Source organism: Zingiber officinale, chromosome 1A, assembly GCF_018446385.1.
Source record: "Zingiber officinale cultivar Zhangliang chromosome 1A, Zo_v1.1, whole genome shotgun sequence".
Classification (NCBI taxonomy): Eukaryota; Viridiplantae; Streptophyta; class Magnoliopsida; order Zingiberales; family Zingiberaceae; genus Zingiber; species Zingiber officinale.
In genome coordinates, this window is record NC_055987.1 from 1,531,189 (window position 1) to 1,543,400 (window position 12,212).

Below are 12,212 nucleotides of genomic sequence, written 5' to 3' on the forward strand. Positions count from 1 at the left end.
GGATTTCATTAGATGCAATGGAGTTGATTTCTGGTCAGCTAAAATGTATTGAGGAAGCATCTCACTAGCTATCCGGCAGATGCAACTGTTCTATCAAAATTGTATACGGATTGTCATACGAGCATAATCTTGCACATTACCATTACTTTTCCATTCCAATTCCGCTTCAGAGTATCAACGCTCATTGGAGGAGATTGTCGATGCACGTACATCAGTTTAATGACGAGGGAGCAGAACCTAACAGGACATCCCACGTTGTTGAGATATTAGATGGGATGGATCCATATATGTGAGAGCATATGATAAACAAGGTTTTTGATATGATTGATCAATCTCAAAGTACATTGCGAGCTCCTTCATACAACACAAAACATAGAGGTCGACCTACGGGTAGAGATGAGCAAAGTGGACGCCGCATATCTTCTTTCGGAGAAGCATCCACTTCAGGATCTAGGGTCTCTCAACCGATTGCAACATCTCAAGGGAGAGGAAGACGTGGAAGAGGGTCGAAGGTTCGCAATACTCAAACGACCCATGATCACTCTCCAGTTCCACCCATCTGTGATACTTATATTGAGAAATTACCTGTGCCTCTGCAGCGTTAGATTTCTCACACTGTTGATGTTCAATCTGATGGTCATTGTGGATTCAGGGCAATAGCTGTACTAATTGGGTATGATGAAGAATGTTGGGTTCAAGTACGATTTGAGCTTATAGAAGAGATTCAACAAAATAAGGATCTATATGATCAACTTTATCCAGATCCAAATTTGGTAACCAATCTATTATTCTCATTGAATTATTTCGAGCAGCGGGCACCAGAAATATATTGGATAGACGCTATGCCTTTGGGAATTGTCATCGCATCAAAGTACAATCTTGTACTTCATACATTTGGTGAGAATATTGGGAGTTGTTTTACTCACTTGCTATTAAGAACTCCTCCAGTTCCAAACCAAGAGCGTCGAGAAATAACTATTGCTCATGTTAGCAATCACTTCGTACAAGTTTTCTTATATCCTCATTATCCTGTACCACCCATTCCAACTTGGTGGTGGCAACATTCATCGTATGAAGTTAAAGGATGAGTCACTCGTTACAGGACATGCGCTCATTTGTGGTACGAAGTAATAGGTGCACCACCATCAAACGCATCGGGAGCAGAATTTGGAGGCAATATTGATTAAGATTTCTATTTTTATATGTTTTTATGTTTTTTTTTGTATTATTACATGTACTCTTCATTTGAAAAAAAAATATATTTGTTTCTAAGTTATGAATGTGTTCATTATTAATTGGTAGTATTTTTTTTAATTTTAAATATAAAATAAAAATAAATAAAAGATTATAAACATATAAAAAAATTATTGAAAAAAAATAAAATTGATAAAAAATTGATAAAGAAATTGATTAATAAAATTAAAAAAAATCAATTGAAAAAAATATAAGTATTATGAAAAAAATAATAAATTAAATTAATTTAAAAATAAAACTAAATAAAATTTATATAAAATTGAAAAATAAAATATTGATAAAAAATAATAAATTAAATTAATTAAAAAATAATAAATTAAATTAATTAAAAAATAAAACTAAATAAAATTTAAAATATAATTATATGAGAGTTATTTTTAAATAAAATTAATTAAAAAATTAAAATTAAATGAGATTTAAATGAAATAAAAAAAATAACAAAGAAGAGGCTATCTGCGTCTTTTGGCAGGAGAGAGGGAGAGAGAGAGAGGAGGTGGTGTATGTCAGACGGGGAGGGGGAGCAGCTCTCTTAGATAAATCGAGTCTCTCGGTAACAAAACGTTAGCACTTCTTAGTTTCGGGGTTGATAAATAAATCACGATCATATTTCACATATCGAGATTAAATGGCACGTCTGAAACATACTCCAAACTGTCAAAGTAAGTTGCAATTAGCTGAGGGCTGCAAAGTTTTACAACGGTTCGGAGCAGATTCCTCCAAGCTAATTGCCAAATATTCCAAACAATGTTTTCCCACTTCCCACAATATCAGCCTACAAGTATTGCAATTCACCCGGGAAGAGCATCCAAAGTAACAATGTCACGGGTAGCGATATCTTGTCGTGGCCCCAGCAAAAGAATAGCGCGAAGCAGGAGGCATATTTGGCATGGCAATCCTACTTTGCACATTAGGATCTTGGTATACTGTTGCTGCTTGGTGGCCAATTGCTTGCTCATAGATCCTCTGTTCAGCATGTGAAATGGTAGCATCTCCATCTCGAATAGGTATAGTGTGGTAGTTGCTTTGTGGCAATGTATGTATATCTGCCCTTGGAATCGTCTCCGGAACTAACCTATAAACAAGTCTGACAAAGAAATTGATATTGATGAGCCCCAACACGTCCACATAGAACAACTTAGTGAATGCTTAGGTTAATGATTTACTACAAGTCTACAATGCGATTATACTCAAAGGAGTTGTGCAATAGTATAGACCAAAATGGACATTTTGGTACTTTCTAGTTCTGCAATATGAAGAATATGCATTGATATAGTAACAAAATAGGCCAGCCTGTTTTGGTCAACCACCACTAATTAGCCTAGACCTATGATAACATATATGCATATGATTCTTAAAAGGTATTTGGCGAATGACTATCACAGGAAAAAAAAAAGAAGTACTTTGCCACCCTGAGTGGTCCAGTATGACAAAGGTAAAGAGGAAATACAAAAACAATTCATCACATTGTGTTTCATGCAAAATAATATAAGATGCTCATATTGTTGTTCACTTAGGTAAAAGAATTTGACATTAGGTATAGGAATAAATTCGCAACTGAAATATTTCTAGGAGAGTAACAAACTCCTAAAATTGTAACTATACATTAATTGTAGCTTTGAGCTCTCTTCTCTTCATAAATACTGAATGAATTTACCAATAATACTAAAGAATAAACAAAAGTCATATTAAAGAAGTTGATTTGCATATAATGTTATGCTAAGTTAATTGAGTTTAGATAGATATGGAAAGAGAGTCAGCAAATGTTCTAAACCAAATAAAACCAAAAAACTGAATATATATATATATATATAATCAATAACAAAATGAGCAGTTAGTCAAAGCATCTAATGAAAAAAAACTAGATATACATAAACATATTGATCTTGAAATGGACAGCATATTAAAGAAGTGATAGGAAGGAGTTAGTAATTGCATACCGTTCACCTTGAGCAGGATTTTCAAAATAGTAAGCTCGAGAAGTCTCCACTTGAAACGGATCAACCGCGGGTACAATAGAAGGGGGTTGTAACGAGTTAGCAAGGGGATCATTAGAATGCGGTTGATGAATATATCTTGACTCCATAAGTGTAACATCTGATAGATGGTTGGACCTAAATGAATCAATAGGTGGCAAATGAGGTGAGCCATGTGGTAGATGATTCAACCTATATGATTCTTTAGGTGGCAAATGAGGTGGGCCATGTGGCAGATGGCTCATCCTATATGGTTCTTCAGGTGGCAAATGAGGTGGGCCACGTGGCAAATGGCTTGACCTATATGGTTCTTCAGGCGGCAAATGTGTTGTTACAAGTGGACGATAACCCAACCTATATTGATCCTCAGGTGGAGGCGGTGTGATATGTGACACATGAGCTGAACTATATGGATCATCAAGAGGCAAATGCGGTGGATAACGACGATCCTCAACATAGTTAATAGGTTGAGGTATCCATGGCCTTGACTCATTTAAAGGGCGAAACAATGACATTAATTTGCGAACCTGCATTATGAGTGACATAATATGAGATGAACAGAAAGTATAGGCACTATTAGTGACATTAGTATGCCACAGCCAAGAGCTTGATGTACCTGTTTTGAGTTAAGCTCAGCAGTAAATTTGCCCTTTGAGTTATAGTTTTCTTGAATAGCATGTTTAAATGTAGTCTCTGGAAGTGGCGGGCAATCCATATGAACCTTGAATTTCACCTATGTCAAAGAATAAGAAAGGAAGCAATAGGTATGTATGTATATGCCAAAGAATAAGCAAGGGAGCAATAAGAATATACTGATTAGATAGATGAAGTTTCAAACTGAGTAGTTCCAAAAGAGATCATAAAGCTTAGCTGATAACATTGTGATGCTTAGCTATATCACATGAACATGGCTTCTTGACTACGAGGTCAGACCTGGATATGTGATTTCCACATCCTTCACAATGTTCAGGATACATAGGTTGCTAATCATTTTTTAGCAATACGGATTTGGACTATCTAACAGGCAAATGTGAACAAACAATGTAGGCAACAATGCAAGTGAAAAACTACAATAACTATCAATATGGATCCGAACACAACTAAGAACTGCACTATGACTGAAGGAATAATCAATTCAACTACGAATAAAATTAAAAAGTTAGTGTATCTTGATAGTGAATACTTTTACTGACTGCTAAAGTGATTGCATCTCAGGAACAAGTCAGCTGAATAGACAAATCATTCATTTTCCTTAAGGTTACTTATTAATTCTGTCCAATATAGGGTAATGCAGAAGCAAAAGAAGCATTCAAGATTGTTTACAGACAACAAATAGAAATTTTAAAATTTGGCCCTTTTTAGCCTTTTATGGATCTGGGCAGTTATTAACTCTCACCTATTTCTTCATTTCACAAGTCTTTGCTCTCATCTCTCTTTCCACTGAAAATATTCATCCTTGCCTGGATTCAAAATCACAAAATGATGGTGACAGAACACAAATCATTCACAAGTTAACCAGATGGCGATGTGTCAAAATCAGCACATGGATGGGAATCAGACCAAGTTGATGTGAGATTGTAATCCAAATTGTAAGTCCAATGGACTAAGGCAGGCAATCAATCTCGATGTCATTCTTGCTAATGCCAGTGTTAGTTCACCTCCCATCATCTCATCCTAATCTCATAATTGCCCCCACGGGTTGGCGTAGTTGGTTCATGCAAGGGTGTTGGTGCCAATAGGCCTAGGATTCCAACAAGTGCAGAATATCTCGTTGATTGCCTCAATCCCTCCTTGCATACGCTGCTGTTGTTGGTAGAAAGCCCCCATGATTTGCCTCCCTTCTAGACAGTTGGGACCATCTGGCAGGGCCGCCGAGGTGACAATTTCACCTTTTTGCTACTAATCCTAATCTCATAATTAGTTGACACTCATGTACCTTTACAGTATTGACCAAAATCTCATGGGCATTCCATGCTAGTTGACATGGGCAAAACTTCTCGTTCTGCCACACATAAAATAGCTTGATGTAACAGTATGACTGAGGCCAGACTTTCCCCCTAGGCACACCTATTTTCCTTTTCCAGCATCAAATCATGAGGTGAGCCTTGTCTCCACAAAATCTCATTTTCCTTCTACATCAAAACAAACACGAGACAAGCTTTCCATTGTCAAATCAAACAAAGGAAGCCTTTCCTCTATGGAATCAAATTGTTTTCATTCCCCATAGTAAAATTAAACACAACGTGAGTCTACTGTCATCAAATCAATTGTGAGATGACATCAAACAACAAGGCGAGTTTTCAGCATCAAATCTAAGACAACGCAAGCACTCCCTCCATAGAATTGCAAGTGTTTACCTTCTCCAGCAAACCTTACGGATCTTTCCCCTTCTCCTCCACTCTTACCACTTCTTTTCCCACGATTCCGCACATTCACCAGCACTGGCACCGGCATCTAACATACTCAGTATTTGTGTTCCAGCTAAGGACCAAAACTCCAGCTCAGGAAGAGATTTCAGAATCATTTTCAGATGTCATACGCTGCTTTCCATTAGTTTCAAATTGTCATGTTCATCATGGACTATGCAGTTTGCAAAGAGATGTGATAGGAGGTAGGAGAAGGAACAACTGGATAAAGGCTGACAAATCTTCACCTCCCCAAGTAACTTTTTTGGGTCTTGCCTCAATCGAAATGGTCGCTCTTATTAAGGAATTAAGCATATACATGTATAATAGGTGGTATATGCCGGTAGCAGATTACTTAACTGGATAATATTCTTTGTTGGATATCTATCTATGTATGTAAGTCTTTTAGTTTTTTCATCAATATATAATAGTGATATTTTCTAGCACACATGCTTTATGCAGTGGGTTGATTGTCTATCGCCGGAGAACACCTCTTAGAACCATGATTATATTGAATACATTCTGAACTAACATGTACTGGTCATATGAATGACTAACAATATTGCTCACACAGGATGCAATTTTTTTTTTCATCTTTTGCACCGCCAACATACAGAAGAAAACAAACAGAAGTATCATTGTCATATGATGAATCTAATATGCTAAATGACATCATAGCAGAAGTTTGGGATTTTAGTATATCAGACACTAATCCATTGTTTCAAGCTCCTAATTTTGCAATCTATCTTTTTTTTTTGCACCATTATACATCAACAAATATAATGTGAATGATTAAAAATGTATAAGAAGCAAACGTGCTCATTTTTCAGCGAATAAGTCTACAGCCATAGTTATCTGCAGATTAGAGCTGTAGAGACATAAATGCACACCTTCAGAAAATATATTTTAAGAAGCTAGAGAATCGAAAAAATAATTTGGAAGTAAACAGATCAAAAATCTCATAGCAACATCAGTTACCTGAGCGGGGAAGGCACCTCTGAAGGCATTCCGTGACAGATCCATCCCACCCTGGCAGGAAGCCTTGTAAACCCCATATAGAAGCTTCAGATCAAAATCATATAGGAATAACTTGGCGCCTGGCTTGATCTTCTCGACGGTATCTTTCCTTCCTCTGGGAAGCCCAAATACGTGGAGACGGAAGCACTCGGGCTTCGTCTTCCCGCTGCACATGAAGATGAATCCAGCGCTCTTCTCTGATGTCGTGGCAGGCTCCTTTCCCTTCCCACTGCCCGCCGCCTTGCGGCTGTTGGCAGCAGAAGCCGCTGCTACGCCCACATGCAGGGTTGTCGGCTTACTCTCCTTAGTTTGTAGCTCATTCTTTCTATCCTTCTTGATCTTCTTTAACGGGGTCAGGGATGGAGTCGCTTTTTCCTTCCCACTGTCAGCCGCACTGCTCGTGTTGGCTGCAGAGGTCGTTGCTTCGTCAGCAGGCTGGGCTTTGGGCTCGCTCTCCTCCGACTGCTCCTCATTCTCTTTTACCTTCTTATTTGAATGATCCAGGGAATTCGCTCCCTGCTGTTTCTGCTTCTGCTTCTTCTTCTTCTTCATCTTGAATTTTTTCGGCTTCACCATCTGATACAAAGCAAAATCAGCAGAATGGAATAGAAACTACAATCGACTGAAGAGGGGACGGAACGGTCTACTGGAGAGAGAATGCAACTCGAACCTCTTGAAGCCCCGGCGGCCGGTGTTGAAAGACAGGATTGAAGAGGAAATGGTGAGACAAAACCCTAACTGGACTCACTGCAGCGACAGATTATATAACCGATATCGCACGCTGCGCAACGGCTGAGATCAACAGGGTCCGCTGTGTCGTAGAGCAGATGAATGCCACGCGTGCAGACGATGGCCATTCTTGACTATAGATTTTTTTTTTCTTGTCCTTTTCAAAAGGGTTAAAACAGCGAAAAGAAATGAAAGGTAAATCATTTTTCTTTTACAACATAAATTAAAGCTGATAAATCATCTGGAAAATGATGGCTTGGTATTCACTAATGCTGTTTTACATAACAAGGCAAAATTTCACATGATTTGTTAAATTAAAATGCAAGATTGAATGATGTCTTATTGCAAACTGTGAATGAAGTAAATCTACTTCAAATGAATTTGTCTGCAACTTCACTAGCTTTAACATCTGCAACAGATATCTTTATACATCTAGTGGAATTCAAGCATGGATTTTTACAGTAGACTGAGTTCATCTTAGAACGAAGAATCACAAATATCAAATCTTAACAGAGTTTATCTTACAACAATTGATTCAAACACCCAAATGAATGCTTCTTCCTTAAGCGGCACGAGCTACGGCGTTGCGCCCATCCGCGGCATCATCCGGCCTGATCCTTATCCGCCCCAGACTCATCGACCTCGGCACGGTCACCGTCAGCACTCCGTCCTCGTACTTCGCTACGATGCCCTCGACGTCGACCGTTTCCGGCAACCGAAACTTCCTTATGAACTCTGGTCTATGTTCGTCGCCGTCGTCGTCGATGACCGCCCGCTCGGTCCTGATGATCATGTACTTGGAGTCCTCCACCTCCACTCTGATATCCTCCTTTCTCAACCCTGCAAACTGAAAAAACTCAACTCTTTCATCGTTATTGAGAGAAATAAGAAGAAGAGCTGAATTAGGACCAGCGAGTTGTGCAGTGAAGAGGTGTGAGTCCTGCGTCTCATCCCATCGGATATAGTTTTGTCGGAGGACGGCGGCGGAGCGTTGCGAGAAGAGGGAATAAGAAGCAGGGAAGAAGGGCCATCGAGATGACCGGAGCGGATAGTAGTAGTAAGCTTCCATGAACCACGATTGCTGGAAAGTGAATGATTGGAACGGAAGAAGAACAGAGCAGCCTCTTTGAATTGATTAATTTGGGTGGTTGCGAGGTTCCTTTTTTTTTGTGTAGCTTTACCAAATATTTAGTTGAATTTAATAGCACCGTCATGAGCAATCCAAATGTTGCGTATCGAATCTTAGCCGCAAAAATGGAATCTAACTGAATAATTTATGAATGGGGCAGCAGGGAGATATTTTCCCTGCAGCAACGGTGCGGATGACTTGAATCGATATTAAACCAACGCACTATATATTTTTATTGTTTAAATTCGATCGAAAACCACAAAGTAGTGTTATGCACTAGCTTCATCTGAGGATGCCTGATGCACACTTCTGATATCGATGGAGACTCCCCGTGAAGTCGGTGAACAAGCCGTCTACCCCAATTGTCTTGATCCAGTACTCGTACTCCTCATAGGGATCTTGACGGAAATCAAAGTGCAGGAAAGAGTTCTCATTTCTGTATGTATATGGATGCACCTACAAGCATCGCACAGCAAAAGGTTTGTCATTCTTATTATATTCAAAACTTTTTCGACAGCAAAAATGTAGAAACCATGATTACCTGAAGATTATGTGCGTGAGCTCTATAGACGAGATCAGAGGGTGCAGTTAAATAGTTGTTTAGTGGAGGAACAATTGTGTCTTTCCAGGGCCCAATGCCAACTACGTATTCTCTAATATATTCAAAGTAGCTATCTGAAGTAATTTCCCAGTATGACTGCAACAGAGGTAGAAACATTAGCAGCTCGTATCAAAAATATGAGAAAAATACGATTGCAATACCGCAGAAATTATTAAACCTGATTTGTGTCTTGTGTTGCCATGCTGAAATCATCAATCAGCAAAATTTTGGGAGAATCCATCTTGTTTGAAATGTATATTAGAGAAGTGGGAGCAAAAGACTGTATGAAGACTGGTTTTTTCAGCCATTTAGCAGACATGTATGCACCTCCATATCCATACTTCTGAAGCAACTCGATGAACTTGTCCTCGAACCTCTCCCCGTTGGGCCATTTGACCTGCGAAAAGGCAAGTCGATGAGACAAGTAACTGTAGTTTGAGGATCCTGAATTCAACAGAGACAAATATCATCACTCACTCACATGCTGATTTATAAAGACTGGATTTTTGATCTCTGGGTAAATCCCAACAACTCTGTTGGCATCGAGTGCAATGGCGATGTACTCCTCAAATGTGATGATTGAGAACTTGCCTAGTTAAAACATTGCAATGTCAAAGGCAAGTGGAAAGCAAATTAATGGAGCTCGGAATTAGTGTACCATTGTATTGTTGATCTCGGAATGGGTACCTCTGCCTTACCCTGAGGGATTTAAGTTCATCGAGTGTGAAATCCACTGGAAATGAAGCAACAAACACTGGAATTTAGAGCTAGTAATGGTTTTTCATGGAAGAAATGCAGGATAAATACTTGCCTACAAAAAATCCAGTCACATTGAATCCTTGAACTTGGTAGGTTCTCTTGCGATCAGAAAACTCAGTGTGATTGGCAATATCGGTAGTATCGTCGAGTGTTACATCATGAAAGCATATCAATTCGCCATCTTTAGTTGCGAGGATATCAGTTTCTATGAAGTCAGCACCTTCTTCAATAGCTCTCTGCGAGCAAAGGTAAAGCATGAAATTAAACAACAGTTAACTAATTGCAGTATTGTATCTTAGCTTGTTTGATCAATGAATATTACTTTATAAGCATCCGTTGTTTCTTCGGGAATCTCTCCATTCGAACCTCGATGGGCAATATTATAAGGCCTCGATGTTTGCAATGGCTGTTTGTGTTTGTGTTCTTTGCTTGGCAGTGGGTAGAGCACCCTCCCACGAGTCCCCTCGAGCAAGGACGATAGAATCAAACAAGTAGCCCCTACAAAATATGGTCAATTATCGAAGAGAATTGATGCAATAAATCTCTTTAATTAAGAATGTTAATCAACATCATGCAAATTCATAAGCTTTATTAAAACACATCCATTTCAAAAGATAAAATGAAGAAGAAGAGATCTCACAAAAGGGATTCATGGTCTGTTTTCCTGTGTCGATCGATCGTTTGCAAACTACAAACTGGACTACGCTGAAGAATGAAGATTAGAGATGCTCCATGGATTTTAACAACTGACCATATATAGAATATTCGGAGGATAATAGGAGATTATTGGATTATTTTAAGGTCAGATTGAATCATCATCTTAAATGACAAATTTTATACTTACGGTTGAAAAAAGATTAATTAATAGCGCTGGAACAATTTATACTTAGATTAATCAAATGGAACTGAGGAAGGAAGGATATTGTTATTTGTTTATTCAGTCTTATTTAAATTTTTAGGTATTGAGAAGATTGATGTAATTAATTTTTCGGTGCATGGACAATTTCCTACCAAATAAGTAATTTTAATGGACATCCTTTGGTATTTTTTCAAAAGAATTTTGTAAGTTTGTTTTTTTTTAAAAAACTTTTAATAATAATATTATAGTGATTTAATTGTTTAATTTATATTTGGGAATTCTTTGACTATCTTTTTTTTCGCTAGCGTTGACCTCTGACTAACTTAAAAGGATAGCAATTTTTTTTGCTAACGACTTGAATGATTTGAATAATAAATAATAATATTTATAAGAGTAATTTGGAAGTTTGAAGTCAACGAAATAATTTTTAAAGTCATCCTAATTTAATTATTTATTAAAAAAATAATTATTACTGTTAGGACCAAAAGTAGCTAGAGGGGGGTGAATAGCTCGTCGCGTTCTCTCGGTGCTCGGCGTTGCTTGGCGTTGCTTGTTTCTTCAAGAATATGCAGCGGAAAATACAGAAACAAATGCAACAACGCTAACACGGTTGGTTTACTTGGTATCCACCTCACAAGAGGTGACTAGTCCAAGGATCCACACCACGCACGCACCCTCCACTATGAAAACACTCCTTTTCGGTAACTACCGAGGGCGGAGAAGCCCTACAAGACTCTCGAGACAAGAAGAAGGAGAAGGAAACAAAATACAAGCGCAAAGCTTACAATGAGTCTGAAAACCCTAACCTAGCTTCTCTTCTTGCCTTTGATCCGCCTCTTGACTTGAAAGCTTCCAAGATCCTTCAAGAACTGGACCGATTTGAGAGCGCTGTGGAGGAGTAGGCGAGAGCTCAGAGTGAATCGGTGAAGTTCTTTCGCAGCCATCGAACGCTGCGGCTATAACCAGCGCCAGCGGTCGGATCCCGATCGATTCGAATGTTCCCAATCGATCGGGAGGCTTTGGATCGATCCACGGATCGATCCGGCGCCTCATGCTCTGAAGCGCGCTGGATCGATCCACGGATCGATCCGGCGCTTATCAGCCGCGTCCCAATCGATCCATGGATCGATTGGGACCTCTAGATCGATCCGATGATCGTCCAGCATGGACAGTCGATCGATCCAGAGCTGGATCGATCCACGGATCGATCCGACTTGATTTTGTCCAAAACCAAGTCCCAAACATCCCTAACCAACATTCGGTCAACCTTGACCTGTTGGTGTGTCATGCCTAGCATCTAGTCACTCCCTTGACCTGCTAGGACTCCCTTACCAAGTGTCCGGTCAATCCCTTTGACCCACTTGGACTTTTCTCTGTGCAAAGTATCCGGTCAATCCCTTTGACCTACTTGGACTTTTCTTTCATGCCAAGTATCCAGTCAATCCTTTGACCTACTTGGACTTCCCAGCACCAGATGTCCGATCAT

General features: G+C 39.0%; 3 protein-coding genes across 3 annotated transcripts; all 3 read right to left on the reverse strand.

Annotated features, from left to right (window-relative positions):
- Positions 1-1,837: 1,837 nt before the first annotated feature.
- LOC122015130 (arp2/3 complex-activating protein rickA-like) lies at positions 1,838-7,480 on the reverse strand. Its single transcript, XM_042571859.1, has 5 exons — positions 7,320-7,480; positions 6,611-7,225; positions 3,844-3,960; positions 3,192-3,754; positions 1,838-2,338 (listed from the first exon to the last, which is right to left on the reverse strand). The coding sequence occupies exons 2-5, from the start codon at positions 7,223-7,225 to the stop codon at positions 2,074-2,076; spliced, it is 1,560 nt and encodes a 519-aa protein (XP_042427793.1). The 5' UTR covers positions 7,320-7,480; the 3' UTR covers positions 1,838-2,073.
- Positions 7,481-7,748: 268 nt separating this feature from the next.
- Positions 7,749-8,565, reverse strand: LOC122015146 (15.4 kDa class V heat shock protein-like). The gene is made up of 2 exons (XM_042571888.1): positions 8,288-8,565; positions 7,749-8,218 (listed from the first exon to the last, which is right to left on the reverse strand). The coding sequence occupies exons 1-2, from the start codon at positions 8,445-8,447 to the stop codon at positions 7,941-7,943; spliced, it is 438 nt and encodes a 145-aa protein (XP_042427822.1). The 5' UTR covers positions 8,448-8,565; the 3' UTR covers positions 7,749-7,940.
- A 224-nt stretch (positions 8,566-8,789) lies between these two features.
- On the reverse strand, positions 8,790-10,520 carry LOC122039048 (glycerophosphodiester phosphodiesterase GDPD5-like). The gene is made up of 8 exons (XM_042599062.1): positions 10,508-10,520; positions 10,190-10,365; positions 9,920-10,103; positions 9,767-9,841; positions 9,590-9,699; positions 9,287-9,505; positions 9,049-9,204; positions 8,790-8,963 (listed from the first exon to the last, which is right to left on the reverse strand). The coding sequence occupies exons 1-8, from the start codon at positions 10,518-10,520 to the stop codon at positions 8,790-8,792; spliced, it is 1,107 nt and encodes a 368-aa protein (XP_042454996.1).
- Positions 10,521-12,212: the final 1,692 nt, after the last annotated feature.